At 43.9% G+C, this 15,905-nt stretch overlaps 1 protein-coding gene across 1 annotated transcript in view; it reads left to right on the top strand.

The window, feature by feature from the left end:
- Nucleotides 1-15,905, top strand: part of LOC124622510 (nuclear transcription factor Y subunit beta-like) — an 85,089-nt gene that overhangs the window by 26,474 nt on the left and 42,710 nt on the right. Inside the window, exon 2 of the mRNA XM_047148234.1 lies at nt 5,494-5,688. Coding sequence (XP_047004190.1) covers nt 5,494-5,688 — 195 coding nt within the window. The remainder of the gene's footprint in view (nt 1-5,493; nt 5,689-15,905) is intronic.

Genomic DNA, 15,905 nt, shown 5'->3' with positions numbered 1-15,905 from the left:
TCTTAACCGTAACAAAACGACACTGAAAGACCTCCAGAACTCGTAGAGAGTGTAGTGAGGGCAAATTCAGTGTAGGAACTAATGTATAGAAACGTCGTTCAAGAACACGTTATGAAGACCTACGCATGACACTACCACCACAGCTAACTTATGTTTATAGAAGGTGAAAAAGGTAAAAATGGTCCGAAAAATAATTCACACAAACCATCTTACATCACCAGTCTCTCGTGCAGAAGATGTAAACAGTGTTGCCTATCTTAAGGTGGAGTTTTACTTTGTCCACCCTGTACTTTCAGGCAGTGTTGTTTGAGAAGGACAGACAGACTGGACGTTATTTAACGGCCTGAATGCTAAAAGGTAATTGGCGGAAGTTGAGTTTGCTGTTCCTCAGCCTACAAACTGATCTTTGCTCTGAAAGTGGATATGTAGTGGCAGCCATTGGTCCCTACATGAGTATATAGGACGCTCTGTAGCTTCGTTGGATGATGTTGGCCGAGACAGGTTCCCATCTTCAATGTGAAAGACTCTTCAATCCCTTCGTCGGATCGTTTTATTCCATACTACGTGATAACAGTATTGAGAGAGGTAGCTGTTTGTATTTAAGCCCTCCTGGAGAACAGAATTAACACTCTTAGACAAATTTAATTCCTGGTGTTGTTGACGATTATGAGTGGAAGATTTTTCGAGGCTGCTTGAAAATATGATGATTGAGGAGACATTAAAATATTGTCAAGAAATGCGAAAAGTGTTACTGATGATCAGCACTTGGTTCGAATACGTTGGACAGAGGTGAATGCTATCTAATGCAGAAAATTGACGAAAAGAATCGCTATGATTTGACTGTACTGTCAGCAACAAACCAATGGAACCATTCACAAGCATCAAGTATCTAGTGATGTTCTTGGGGATGTGGTTCGTCTATGCAACTAAGTGAAAGGCTGTTTATTTTATACTGTAAGCTATTCGCCTCTCTTTATTTGTGAAGTATCTTCACAGCCAACTTAGAGGTCTTATTTTTTCGTATGTCTCGTCCTGAGTTGTTCTTAGGTGGTCTGCGTGCACCATGATGTTCGATAAACACCCACAGTGGAAGTAAAATGTTCAAGTGAAATGTGCTCGCAAACGCCGAGTAACGGACATCCTGGTGTAAGCAGGACGACTAAGAAACGCTCCAAGACATATATTTCGACTAATAAGAGCACAACATCTTCACTCAAGATACTAAATGAAATGAAGCAAAACGGCTATGACAAAAATCAGCCTTTCACTTAGTTTCATTCACGGACCGCATCTATGAAAACATGGAACGAATTAAGGAACCACAGAAAACACAAAAAATGACGATATCCAAGAATATGTTTCCTGAACAGTCAAAGGTTGAAACAATCGCGTAAGTGTTGAAGACAGATTCTGCACTGAGTTTTATGGAAAACATCCTAAAGAGTACAATTCCCTCACGAAGGAGATCGTTTACAGGACTTTCTTTCGACGAATTCTTGAGCACTGTTAATCCACTTGGTATTCTTACCAAGTCATATTAATCAAGAAGATTCACAGCTGTCCGCCTCCAGTAGATGAGTGGTCAGCACGATAGAAAGTCAATCGTAAGGGCACAGGTTCGATTCCCGTCTGGCTCGCAGATTTTATCTGCTAATGGACTGGGTGTTGTGTTGTCCTCATCAGCATCATTTCATCTCCATCGACTCGCAAGTCATCGAAGTGACGTCAAATCGACAGACTTGCATCCGGCGAACGGTCTACCCGACGAGAGGCCCTAATCACACGACATATAGATTTATTTTTACAGAACAGCCGGTGGATTAGTTTATACAACTTGAACGTGTCAATGCTCAGCGGTCTTTGCTGAGAGGTACTATAAGAAAAGAAGCTGTGTGACTCGAAAATGTGCGCACAAAGTTCCGACAGCCTACGCCATAGCTCGTACGAAAAATAAACGCAAAATAGTAGAGTAGCAAGGAGGGACATTATACTGTTGCATTACGTGTCTCTTCTGTGCGCATCGTAGGACAGATTGCATAGCACACATACACATATGTAAATACAAATGAAGATGCGAATGTAACTGCTCTGCAGATCTTAAAGACGAGATAGGTGAAGTAACGTGACAGATTAACAACTAGATGGAAATGAATGAACGTGTGGGAGAATCGTTGCTAGAGATCTCCCAGTCGCACAGACAAGTCTTGACGTCAGGGGGCGTGATACCACCGTGACTGTAGCGCCAAATGGAGATGTCACCGCAACACGAGGCAATTGAAGATATGGATAATGTGTGTGTGTGTGAGTCAGTGAGCAGTTACGGTGCACTGTGGCCCGGAGACAATATCTGGCTGACTTCAAACGTCGAATAATTATCGGGAAACTGGAAGGACGAGGAACTAAGTGTGACGAATGCTGCCCAGGAGTTTGGTATTGCTAACAGCACTGTTTCCCGTGCATAGGGAACGTTCCGAACCACAGGCACTGCTGTCCGAAGGAGAGGAAGTGCTCAGTCACTGTTAAGTTCAACAGCGGATGACTGCTCTATTGTGTATCAGGCAGCAAAGGACCAACGTCAGACAGCGAGTGCTATTGTGACCATATTTAACTGGACTGCTACGCACGCAGTCTCACGCTTCACAGTGGCACGGCAACTACAATCGCGTCGTGTCTTTTCCTGACGACCAGTACGCTGTATTCTGTTGACACCCGCACGTCAGCGACACTGTGTGCGATGGTGCCAGCAGCATAGAGTGAGGAGTGGGGTCGCGTTTTCTCCTCGGGTGAGACCAGATTCAGTCTAGTGATTGTAGACGTACTCTCACATGGTGAAAGGTCGATGCACGTAATACACCCAGGAACATCGCTGAACGTCATCGTTTTGGTCGTCCAGGTGTTATGTTGTGAAAAGCAAACGTCGCATGGGCGTACTGACTTTCCCATGTGTGTCGTTTTATGCGTAGTTTCTGGTGACAACGCGATAATACATTGAACAGTGCAAGGTAGAGGACATCTTGGAACAAGAGGCTATTTGGCGAATGGACTTGCCTGCAGGATCCCTTGACTTCAGTACTGTCGAGCAAGTGTGAGATGCGTTGGAAGAGGTATTGCCTTACGTTTACATCCACCGTCGACCATTCAGTAGTTGTCCACCTCACCCACCTTGTCGCCGGCATGGCATTACGTTTGAGGGTACTCATTGGTCCACGTGGTGATCACATACGGTATTGTAATGTCTAGGGGACTACCGTAAACCGTGGTGCCTTCAGTGTAATTATTGTAGTTGAATCACTGTCGCTCTGGATATGTCAGTTACTTTCTTTACGACTCTGTAGCAGTTCTTTCTATGTCTGATCCAAGTGTAGCCCAGCTATGTTATTTGACAATGATACATCTGGTGACAATTACTTTCATCCTTGCCCGTATTGTTGTAGAACGAATGAAAACAAGGTACACCGGAAATTCACTCTAACTGCGAATATGAACCACCATTCGGCTGTATGTTGGTCTAAGAGGACTCGAACCCCGATTTTCCGCTTTACACGAGCGGTCCATTCCGCTATCCGTGTCCGTGCGTTTCGTCCTGTAGGGGGTTCGAGTCCTCCCTGGGGCATGGGAGTGTGTGTTGTCCATAGCGTAAGTTAGTTTAAGTTAGATTATGTAGTGTTTACGCTTAATGACCGATGATGTAAGAAGTCCCATAAGACCTTTCCACAAATTTCCAATTTTTTTCCACTATCCGTGCACTAATCATGGCTAGACCCAAAGTTCCCTATGTCCTCGTCAATGTGTCACAACCTCCACTCGCACGTTATCTACACTCATGCTCATAAATTACGGATAACTGCAGAATGCGGCGCCACACAACGTGGTACTACACAAAACTGGCGCTAATAGCATAGGCACATAGAGAACACACATGACACAGATCTGTAAATCCACAGTATTGGTGATAAGTTGAGAAAACCATCCCGGAACACATGTGCTACAAATCGCCACTGTTTCCTGCACATGTACCCCGACATCAATATGGGATATGATCACTATACACACGTACACAGGCCGCACAACAGATTGGCACACTCTGGATCAGGTGGTCGAGTAGCTGCTGGGGTATAGCCTCCCATTCTTGCACCAGTGCCTGTCGCAGCTCCTGAAGTGTCGTAGGGGTTTGAAGACGTACAACAATACGTCGACCGAGAGCATCCCATACGTGCTCGATGGGGTTTAGGTCTGGAGAACAGACAGGCCACTCCATTCGCCTGATATCTACTGTTTCAAGGTACTCCTCCACGATGGCAGCTCGGTGGGGCCATGCTTATCATCCATCAGGAGGAAGGTGGGACCCACTGCACCCCTGAAAAGGCGGACATACTGGTGAAAAATGACGTCCAAATCCACCTGACGTGTTACAGTTCCTCTGTCAAAGACATGCAGAGGTGTACGTGCACCAATCATAATGCCACCCCACACCATCAAATCACGACCTCCATACAGGTTCCTTTCAAGGACAATAAGGGGTTGGTATCTGGTTCCTGGTTCACGCCAGATGAAAAGCCGGAGAGAATCACTGTTCAGACTATACCTGTACTCGTCCATGAACATGACCTGGGACAACTGTTCCGATGACCATGTACTGTGTTCTTGACACCAGGCTTTACGGGCTCTCCTGTGACCAGGGGTCAGTGGAATGCACCTTGCAGGTCTCCGGACGAATAAACCACGTCCGTTCAGTCGTCTGTACATTGTGTGTCCGGAGACAACTGTTCCAGTGGCTCTGGTAAGGTCCCGAGCAAGGCTACCTGCAGTACTCGGTGGCCGTCTGCGGTCACTGATGATGAGATCTCGGTCTTCTTGTGGTGTACACTGTGGAAGTCCCGCACTGTAGCGCCTGGACACGTTTCCTGTCTGCTTGAATCGTTGCCATAATCTTGAGATCACACTTTGTGGCACACGGAGGGCCCGTGCTACGACCTGCTGTGTTTGACCAGCCTCTAGTCGCCCTAGTATTTATTCTACCTCTCATAAGTCAACAATACGTGTTCTTTGAGCCATTTTAAACACACAGTCACCATTAGCACGTCTTAAAACGTCTGCACACATACTCGCTGCACCGTAAACTGACATGTACCAGCACACCTCTGCGTATGTGGACTGCTGCCAGCGCCACCGTGTGACGACCCCAGGTCAAATGCACCGCATGGTCATACCCCGAGGTGATTTAAACCTGCAAACCGCCCACCAGAGCGTTGTTTCACCATGTATCAGCATTATCCTTAATTTATGAGCACGATTATATATTCTCCTCCAGGAAGGTATTGAATGAACACGAAATAGCAGTGCATGAGTTATTAAGGATCCTTCAGATATGCATACACGTCCGAAGGAATATTGCATTGTACTTCTTAATAACAAAGGCATTGAAATTTCGTATGAAAACGAGTTGTTCCTAGTGTATAGCTGGTGAGCAACGGGGTTTCGTTGTGTCTGCAGCAGGTGGTGGTAGCACTGGTGGCGACGTGGCTGGCGGGCTGTGTGTGGAGCCAGCAGGTGCCGTTCAACGGGCTGCAGCTCTCCATATCTGGGCCCGGCTTCAGCCACGTCCAGTCCGTACCCGCGCCGGCGGCCGCCACTGCAGCCAACCCCACGCTCAGCAGCCTCTTCGCCGCGCAGAGGACGTATGCGCAGGTACGTGTCTTATTTACACTGCTTGACTAAAAAAAAATTAAGCAGTCAGAAGGGAAGGAGGAAACGAAGTGAAACATCAAAGGTTGACAGAATGTGTGATGTTACTTCAGTAATGACCAACTGGTATGAAGTTTACACAGAACTTGACAGAATGAGGGCACTAATCAGTATGACCTGGCACCCACTTGACCTGGATGCACGCACCAATTCTATTGGGGAGGTTGTCCTACAGCCGTCGTAGCCTCTTCTGAGGTAAAATGCCCAACAACTGTTGTAACTGACCGTTGAATTCTGGGGTGCTGGGGTACTGGGACGAAGATGATGTGCGAGCTCATCCCAAATATTGAAAGATTACCGTCAAACCTCCTTGCCTAGGGACGCCAGATGAAAGTTGATGTCGTCAAGCCCTGAATGGAAATTGCGCAACGGATAAGTGGGGAGGGGAGCTTGAGAGCGCTACCTACAGAGCGTGCCCTTTCTGTACGATACTAGACAAGGGGTTGGAGGGCTCAAACGCTGATGTGTGCGTCCCTGCATTCTATATCTTTTATTTTAAATAAATTCCTTTAACTTGACTTCTTTGTGATTTTTAAGGTATGTTAAAAATTGATGACAGTTGATTACCTATTTATTTTAAACATTATCACTCGACTTTACAGCGATTGCAACAATTGTTTCAGTTTACAGATATTACAATTTTACAACTTATAGCTCGGGTATATTATATACTAATATGCAGGCAGATTTCCCTGGGTAAGACGGAATTGCGTTGGCCAAACGTATACCACCATAGTCTCCCAATATTTTACATAGGACATCCACTATGTGAGGAGGATAACGGGCAAACTAGGGACCAGATACATTAACACAGGGGGTCAAATTTCCGAAATTAAACGAGCACATTCATTTCCTTACACAATCCGAAGCTGGAAATAAAAGAATTAGTACAAATATTCAAATACCTCTCTTCCATGCGTGAACATTGAGACAGACGCACTGAGGGCATGTCTGCTCACTTACCCGTCTTCTGTAACACTCCCAGAATATGGTGGGCACCCGGAGGTCTTCCTGGGCCCCGGTGGAGGGGATGGTCGAACCACTTGGCCGTGACCAACCTCTCCACCCCAAATCTTGTGACACTGGAAAGTCTTTGACTTTTACCTGCCTGTGCTGTCTCTCTGATCCCCTACTCAGGAGTAACGTTGGCACTACTATACTACAGAACTACTTCCCAAATAAGATTTGGCCACGCTTTATGGAAAGGTGTGAGGGGGAATAGGAAAGTTCATGTGCGTATTGACATTCACGTACGAGAAATGTATAATACACGACACATATAAATATGTATTATGAAGCCTGACACATTTATTTCCACCCGTCCACATGGGTTCTGTTGCACCCGCGGCCGGCCACGTCGTGTAATAAAATTGGCAGCGGAGCCGCCTCTGCTTGTATTTCCCGGTGCGAACGAGCAGCGAAACCTGTTGCTTATGGAGCGGAAACTACTGTACCGTTTCAATATCTTGTATCAGGGAATACGCTTGGGATCTTTCTGCCCACGGTAACGCTTCAGCACCAGACACTTCATACAGACATGTGCCGTGCGTGATCGAGCAATGTCCTGTTGAAAAATGACACGTTATGAGAGGTATCACATGAGGGGACACAATGTCTTTGACGTAGTGTCAGTTCCCTTAATCACTACCAGATGTGTTGTGAAGCCTTACCCGATGGCTCCCCATACTATAACACAGGAAGTAACACAGCTGTTCCTCTTCAGAACAATTAAAAAATGCGAAACGTCTTCCCACGTCGACGTCATGCTTGCCGATGGACATCATCCGCGTTAATACAGAACTGCGGTTCACCACTCAACATAACACGACACCGTCCATCAGCAGGCCAACAGCCTCGCCGCAGTGGTAACACCAGCTCCTGTCAGATCACCGAAGCTAAGCGCTGTCGGGCTTGGCTAGCACTTGGATGGGTGACCATCTGGTCTGCCGAGCGCTGTTGGCAAGCGGGGTGCACTCAGCCCTTGTGAGGCAAACTGAGGAGCTACTTGCTTGAGAAGTAGCGGCTCCGGTCTCGGAATCTGACAAACGTCCGGGAGAGCGGTGTGCTGACCACATGGCCCTCCATATCCGCATCCAGTGACGCCTGTGGGCTGAGGACGACACGGCGGCCGGTCTGTACCTCTGGGCCTCCATGGCCTGTTCGGGAGGAGTTTGCTTTTAGTTTTTATCCATCAGCAGTCCGTACATCCCAGTCGCGCAACCATTTGTGTTGTGGCGTTAACGGTAAACTACGCTTGGGACAGTAATTCCCTAGTCCGGCTGCACCTAGTCTCTGACTACTGGTGTGGGTTGATACGTGGAGTCTGTTACTTGTTGCGGGACGACAGGCGCAAATGTGAAGGGGTTACGATGTACTTCGAGCACAATATTGCGATCCTTCCCAGCTGTGGTCAGACGTGGTCGACCGAAACCTTCACAGCGAGAACACCTGCCCTCACATTCCCATGCAGTCCCAAGCTAGGCCACTGTCACACCCATCTTTCATTCGATAGGTTTGTTGCAAGCCATTTCATTGCAATATATGCCACAGGTAAGGTAACAATATTACTTTTTCGTACCCATTATGAATTTACTCTCCAATTTTTCGACCTTCTTCACCATAAATTCCACTACCATTTTTTCCTCTTCTATTTGAGCTGTGTGTGCCTCGCGTTGATGCCATTCGTAACTTGGCATCTCTTTAAAATGATTGAGAGTATTTTTAAAAAAAAAATAAAGTGTATGTGTTTTCTGTGCAACCAACGGTAACTGATTAGGCCCTGTCCACACCTTTCCCTAAGTCCTACGTCTGACAATTGCGAAAAGCTTCATTCATCATTTTTCAATTGATTTCACTCATTGTAGGCATTTTTCACCACACCCACATATCAAAAGCATTCAAGCAGTTTTCCTCTCTTCCATTGTTTTGATTCACTACCATACAACAGCATTCTCCAGACAAAACTCTTGGCTAAACCCTCAGTTCTATTTATTTTTATTTTTTGTCAACATCTGTGAACCAAATGTAGTTTCTCTGCACAACTTCAGTTTTCTGTTACTTCGTAAGTACCGAAAAGACATGACTTTTTCTAAGGCCTTTTCTTCCAAAGTTTTGACAGAATATTGGTACTAGCTTATCCTTATCACTTTTGTTATTCCCGCATTTATCCTTATTCCGTCACTCTTTTGAAAAAAAAAATAGTTTCATCATAGGCGCACGTGAGTGACTAAATTGTCAACTATTTATTTTCATATTAGCTGAAGCACCCGGCTTCGCTCAGAGAGATTATGTGGTAGATGGAATAAAAGGATAAATTTTAAGGTATAAGGGGTAAAAAAAATTATTGAAAACATATTCTAATTATTTATAATGCTTGTTTATAAACAACGTTTTTCAATTTGTTATCCGGGGTATATGTACAGCAGTTCTCCGAATTTACGTATAGTTGAGAGACGGAGTCTTTGAGGTTGATGTTGCAATTTTTTAAGGTTTTCCCCTTCGCTTTGTTAACTGTAAAACTGTAGGTTAACTTGCCTGGAAATTGCTGCTTTTTAAATTCGAATGGCAGTTCAGTAGAAATCAGTGGAATTCTGGGGATTATTAGTCTGCGTCATTTGTACTTTCCAGTCATAATTTCGGCTTTGGTGATGTTATTCGATGGCTGTTTGACAATAATCCTTGTTCCATTACACCGTTTAGGTGACTTGAGATTTCTGAGTGGTATTCAATTTTAATCCAAAGGCAGCGTAATAGCACTCCTGGTAGTGTTTAGAAATTCTGTAGGGAAGTTCACACTTTCTTCGTCGTTTCCATCGTGTCGATCGATTTCTACTGGGGCTACAACTTTGCTCCCGCCGTTTTCCCTCAAAGTTCGAGGCTTTATTGTGAGCATCTTACAAAAAACTGAAGTTTCAAAGTATTGGCCATCGCTGGCCACTGATTTCTCCCATCTTTCGGGCATCATACGAATCCAGCACCGGAAGAACTGGGTGTCTTTCGAGAATATCCATGCATCGATCCAATTTTGCAATTGTTTATATGACAGGAAGCGCTGGGCAGCCAGGTTGTGTGCCAGAATACGGCGGATGGTGTAGTACTTCCCATTCCAACGTTTCCAGGTATGTTATGGCGGGTTTTGCGACATGGGGTCGAGCACTGTCATGCTGCAAAATCGCCTATTCATGTCTATCGCTGTACTTTCAGTGCTCGGCTCAAACACATCAATTGCTTTCGATAACGATTTCTTGTGATTGTTCCCGTCGGTTGCAGTAGCATCGAAAGCTTTCTCTCTTTCACAACCATGCCGGTCTTCAACGTCAAAATCACCGTTCTTGAAGCATGGAAACCATTTTCTGCAAAGTTCTGTCACTAACAGGCGTCTCGTCATAGGTCTTGCCCGGCTTTTCATGAGCCTCAGCAGCAGATTTCTTCATATCAAAGCAGAAAATAAAAACAACCCGCAGATGACGAGAATCGGGCTCGTAAGTTGACATATTCAGCCGAGAATAACTTCTTTAAGATGCAATAAAAATTGACTATTTTGATGGCGCTATGTTTTCAAATACCTAGGCTTACTGTATGACACTGAAGACCTACGACTTGCGCCACTACTTTCCACTAATGCCATCTACTGCAAAACGGCGGAAGCAAAGTTGTAGACCTAATATATTCTCCCTGCACCGGGAATTTTATTTTGAATATTAAAGTTAATATCGTCGACAATATTATTTTAGTTGCCAAAATAGTCCTTTCAAATAGCCAGTCCTGACTGGTGCAGTTTTGAACAACGTCTGCATAAATTTGGTCGATGAGTTCGTTTTCAGCAGTGGCTACGTCGCAGAAATCACTTTTGAGTTTAAAGAGACCGGCCGTCTGGTCAGTAGGATATGTGCCTTCGCCCGTCTGTACTAGCTGTTGAGCAAAATGTACTGTTGTCTCGTCTTTCGATAGTTCAAATGTCATTTTTTTGTTAGACGCAGTATTTGTATGTGTGGTCAGAGACGTGATTTTTTTAAAACATATATTGATTTCGTCTTCTGGTGTTGACTTCAGGATAGCTCTGGAAGTGTTTATGGAAAATGTCCTGACAGTATGAGTGAGGCTAAACCCATCACTTCAAAGCTTGCTCGCGGGTCTTGTAATGTTCTGTCCATGGCTTCGAGCGATTTCTCATCTGCCATTGTGCATTCGTCCCAGAAGATAATTTTATCTTGCTTTAGAAGTTCACCCCGTCCAGACGATCTTCAGATTTTACATACCGTGAATTGTTCTTCGGCTACATTCAACGGTAGTTGTAGTGCGGAATGGGCAGTTCGTCCACCTTCCATAAGTGTGGCTGCAATGCAGTACGATGCCAGTGAAAATGCAATATGCTGTTTAGCACGTATTTCCGCCAGCAACAGATTAATTAGGTTTTCCCTGTGCCAGTTTGTGCGACCAAGTAAATAATTCCCCCACTGTTGTTGATACGGTCCATGATAACATTGTAAATTTCCTTTTGATTGTCCTTGGGGAGTGGTTTATTGTGAGCAATGTATTGAAGTAATTCGTTGTGAAACATCGCCTTTGGAAAAATATAAATTACTGTGCTGGTAAACCTCTACGTTATTTGATTTTCAAACAGCTGAGCAAAACTTTACATATTCTGATCAACACTAAACTGACACACAATATTTTAAGCGCAACGCAATCTGACTTTCAATAATGCTTACAAATGAATGGCCCTGACTAACAATAACCTGTACCTGTCATGAATCACTTCTCACAAAAATCTTCGTTACTCGAACTACTGCAATACAGCGAGCGCCAATACTACCAGCTAAATAAAAGATTCTAACTACTGAAGGCACTAACTACTGATAGGCATAGCTAGCAAATGAAATATTTTGATAGAGATCAGTTCATGATATCCAGTATTACAAATTTACTCTTTCTGATGGACACACGTCCAGATCGTCCGCTCTCAAAATTCTGCCATCTCTCTCTCCGCATCCACTACTGCTGGCGGCTCACCTCCAACTGCGCAACGCTACGCGCTGTTCACATCCAACTGCCCAACACTACAATATCAAATATTCCAACAATGCAAACCAGCCACAGACTGCCCACAGCACAGCCAGAGATTTTCATACAGAGCGTTACGTGGCGTTACCAACACAAAAACCTAAACAGCCTACTTACAGTTGTTGTAACTTTTTTCCTTTGTAATTTCGAAGCTTAGTGCACTGATACCATCTTTTCGTGGTGCATCTCAAGTTGTACTAAAATCGAGTTGTTTATTGCTGAACATTTATCTTCTAGGAGAATGAATATTCCGCTGAAGATGTCGTCGTTAAATTCGACAGTCAGTTCAGGATTTGCTTGTCGGATTTGGTACAGTATGTGATCACTCATACTCTCTTTGAAAAAGTGCTATAGCTGTTTTGAATTCGATGGGTTACATGTTGTTAGAATTATGGCGATTAAGTCTCTCATTTGTTCAGCTGAAGCTGTGAGTGAGACTTTTTGTAGCGTTAATTCCCGGTGATTGTCACTTTCCAGTAGACCTAAGCGTTGGAATGCTTCTCTCTACGTCTGGTAAAGGTAACCGTTAACAGTCTTGAGATCTGTGGCACTTGTTGGTCCCTGTATTTCGTGTAGCAACATACAGAGTCAGAAACATTCGGTTTTGTTCGGATGTACCGTATATACTCGGCCAAGTGCACCAGTTTCCATGATTACTTATGATCTTCTACTGGAAATCCTTGTTTTCGTCGTTTAAAAAGTTTTCTTGTTTTGTTCTTCGTGTAATAGGTTGGGACGCCGACATATAGCAACGTTTACGCGAATGGATCCATTTGGCACAGTTGGTAAAAAGCTGTTAATGTTGTGTTCTGATGTGGTTCGCTAGTAATTTTTCTGGCGGTGATTTCTGTGAGGTAAACTCTGTCCATTCTACAAACGTACTGCTAGATGTTGCACGTTCGTGTATGAGAAAACCGAAAGTTGCCACGCTGCTTCGTTACTGTTGATGTATCTTTCCATTTGGTACGTCAGGATCTCGTCGTTTGTGTTTTTTTGTACGTGTGGTATCAACGTTCGATACCACACTTGTTACGGGTTGCAGTTATCGACCGCGGTCAGTGTTAGTATCGTTGGACCCACGAGTCGCGACCAGCGCCGCTCCGCGGCTTCTATAAAGTTTCTAGCGAGCTCTCGGCCACTCGGGACGTCAAGTAGTAAAGTAGCATAGCCTTCAGCTGATAGGAAGCAACCTCTAACAAGGCCTTAGTAACGTATGGCCTAGCTGAGGCCTCAATAGCTATCTGTTTATAATTATATGTATGCAGCCCAGAATAATCCTGTACAACCAGTTAAGTACAATATATAATACTTTTTACCAACGACTTGTAATTATTTTAGTCGTTGCAGATCCAGACCATGCAGCCAGCACCTTATCGACGTTACTGACAAACCTACTGGCATTTATATATTTCTATTTAGCATTGGCCACCAGTCAACATTGGCGACGAATCGTTCGTCGTCATTATAACAGTTTGCTGTCTTTGGCTATTTGAAATACTGCCATCTCACGGCCTTTCTTCACATACTTAAAACATATTTGATGGATTTCGCTAAACTGCAGTATTCTACGTTTACGAGTGCCTGGAACATTTTGAAGAGCAGTGGTGCTACCCATTGATTATCTATTTCCAGTTCGTCGCGGCCTAGTATTCGTATTTTTTTCTGTGAAGTTACCGTGTTTGGGATGGTCAATAACACCGGTTTGTGTGTGGTCACTGTGGGACTTAACTGCTGAGGTCATCAGTCCCCTAGAACTTAGAACTACTTAAACCTAACTAACCTAAGGACATCACACACATCAGTGCCCTAGGCAGGATTCGAACCTGCGACCGTAGCGGCCGCGCGGTTTAGACTGTAGCGCCTGCAACCGCTCGGTCACAACAGCCGGCTGATCTGCCTTTATGATCATCATGATCAACTCTTGCATTCCTACGGCCAGCTATGGTTTTAGGTATTTTTTGTTCATCTTCCATCAATCACACACGATGAATTGGGGTTTAATATCTCGCATGTTTAGTGAATCATGTTTTTCACTACTCTGTCGTACAGTTACGGATCTTGTTGTGGATTGGGTAATTAATCTTGGATGGTTTTGCCGTTATCCGTGGGATGGATTCTGTCTTGCAGCCACATGAGATTGTGGAAGTGAGGCAGTCTGCGTTTTTGTCATTCGATAGAGTACATCCGACATCTAACGTTTCCAAAGATGTGGTAGGCTGTCATGACTTGTGTTTGTCCGGAAACTCGGGCTGTTGTGTCGTGTCGATGCATGGGGGCTTGTCCGAATCTTAGTAGTTTCTTGATTTCTGGCCACGACGTGTTGAATGTGAATGTTATGAAGAGGTCAGGTCGTCCATATTTTCTTATGTAGGTCATGGCATCTCGAGTGTATTCGTGCATATGTCTTGGACTTCCTATGTATGATGAGGGTAAGATTGCCATTCTTCCAATGTTATTAATACTTCCTTCATTCATGATTGCGTCTCGAAGGTGGATGTATTCGTTCGTGCGTAGTTTCCTCTGATCCGTTCCACTTCTGTTTTTGCTTACATATCTACCGGGAATCGCTGGAATAAACGACGAGTGTTGAGACTGTGATTGTATGTTTCATTGTCTCTGATCATCAAGCGGTAAGCCTGTTTCAGGTTTGATACGTTTTACATTACAATGGTATCCGTCGTCTCCGTGCAGAAATATTAATGATACTAAAGGACATCATATGAACAGTGTGTCAGTGCAAAGCCTTGTAGTCTTTCTCTTCTTCGTCGTACAATGATGTCTTCGTTTCTGTTTTCACTGTCCACAATTACGATGGCGACTTTGTGTATCTGATGTGCATTAAATCGACATTCGTGTTCTCCAGATAGTCTCCTGTCGACTCGAATTATAACTTTACAGTCATCAGAAATCTTTCGGTCTAGTGCTGTTTCGAATACGTGAAATGGTTGATTGCATTAGAGTAAGATCCTCTGTACATCTTGGACTACTTCTGGTCTCAGTCCACTGATATATGTACATCATTGATCAGTTTGTGTTCCTTCATTCCCGATTAAACATACTTGTAGAAATTCATGGTATTCGTTGGGTAGTGGTGGTAATGTTGTGTAGTGGTTAATAAAAAAGAAAAAGAGAAGAAAAGAAATGTTTGAAAATGTGGGAAGAAATAGTGAATAAAAAGTGGGTTTTAAAAATCGTTAATGACCGTGAAAATGGGAAAGAATGAAATGCAACTCGGACTTCGTATTAACAGAAAAGTTATCGGACTTCGTGATTCGGAAAAGCTATTGTTGGGGTGGTCCTTGTGGCGTTTCTGAACAAAAGTCAAACCAATTTCCACTACAAAAATTATTTGAAAAAGAACAGAGAATAACAAAAAGGAACTGACAGGGGGAAATGGCGTAGATAAGAGCTCGTCCTTTACCATGTTAACATGTCTTCTTTCGTGCGGCGTCCAGGTCTTCAAAAATCTCTTACTTCATTTCTGCTTGAAAAGTCTGCTCCGAAATCTTGCAATCGTCCACGAATCACTAATTAATACAAATCAAAATCATCTTGACACTGAATGAAATTTATTTTACGTTGCCACTTCCATCCGAATTTCATAACAACTTCCACAATATGTCTACACATTAATAAGTTTTTTCGTCTTAATCAGATCAAAGCTAATGTTTTTTACGTCTGCATTAAGCTTCCGCTCTCGAGAGACAAAAGACGGATAGAAAACAAAAAAAGAGTTACAATTTTAGTATTTTCTCTGCCGTCGAGCGCTCATACCGCTGCGACGGTATAATTTTTATCTGAGGGACGAGTGTAGCGTGGCGAAATTCAAAGTCCCGCTACAGTTGTGATAGATTTGTCGTAGAGTGAAAAAAAAAACATAATCGATCTCATCTCTGTTAGTATTGATCTAAGTGACACCGAAAGAAGTCATTTGGAAGCAGGCGTAGTATGATTTTATATTTTGAAGAAAGTGTTTTGACTCTGGAGTTTCCCCGGTCATGTAATGTAAAAGTTCCTGCGAAGGTAATTCCAGTACTGGTAACCGAATTTTTTCATTCATGCGGCAGAATCCTGTTTTTTTCTCTACTGATTTTTTT

This window comes from Schistocerca americana, chromosome 1 (assembly GCF_021461395.2).
Source record: "Schistocerca americana isolate TAMUIC-IGC-003095 chromosome 1, iqSchAmer2.1, whole genome shotgun sequence".
NCBI lineage: Eukaryota > Metazoa > Arthropoda > Insecta > Orthoptera > Acrididae > Schistocerca > Schistocerca americana.
Note: the sequence above shows the minus strand (reverse complement) of the source record. Positions and strands in the feature narration are given on the sequence as shown.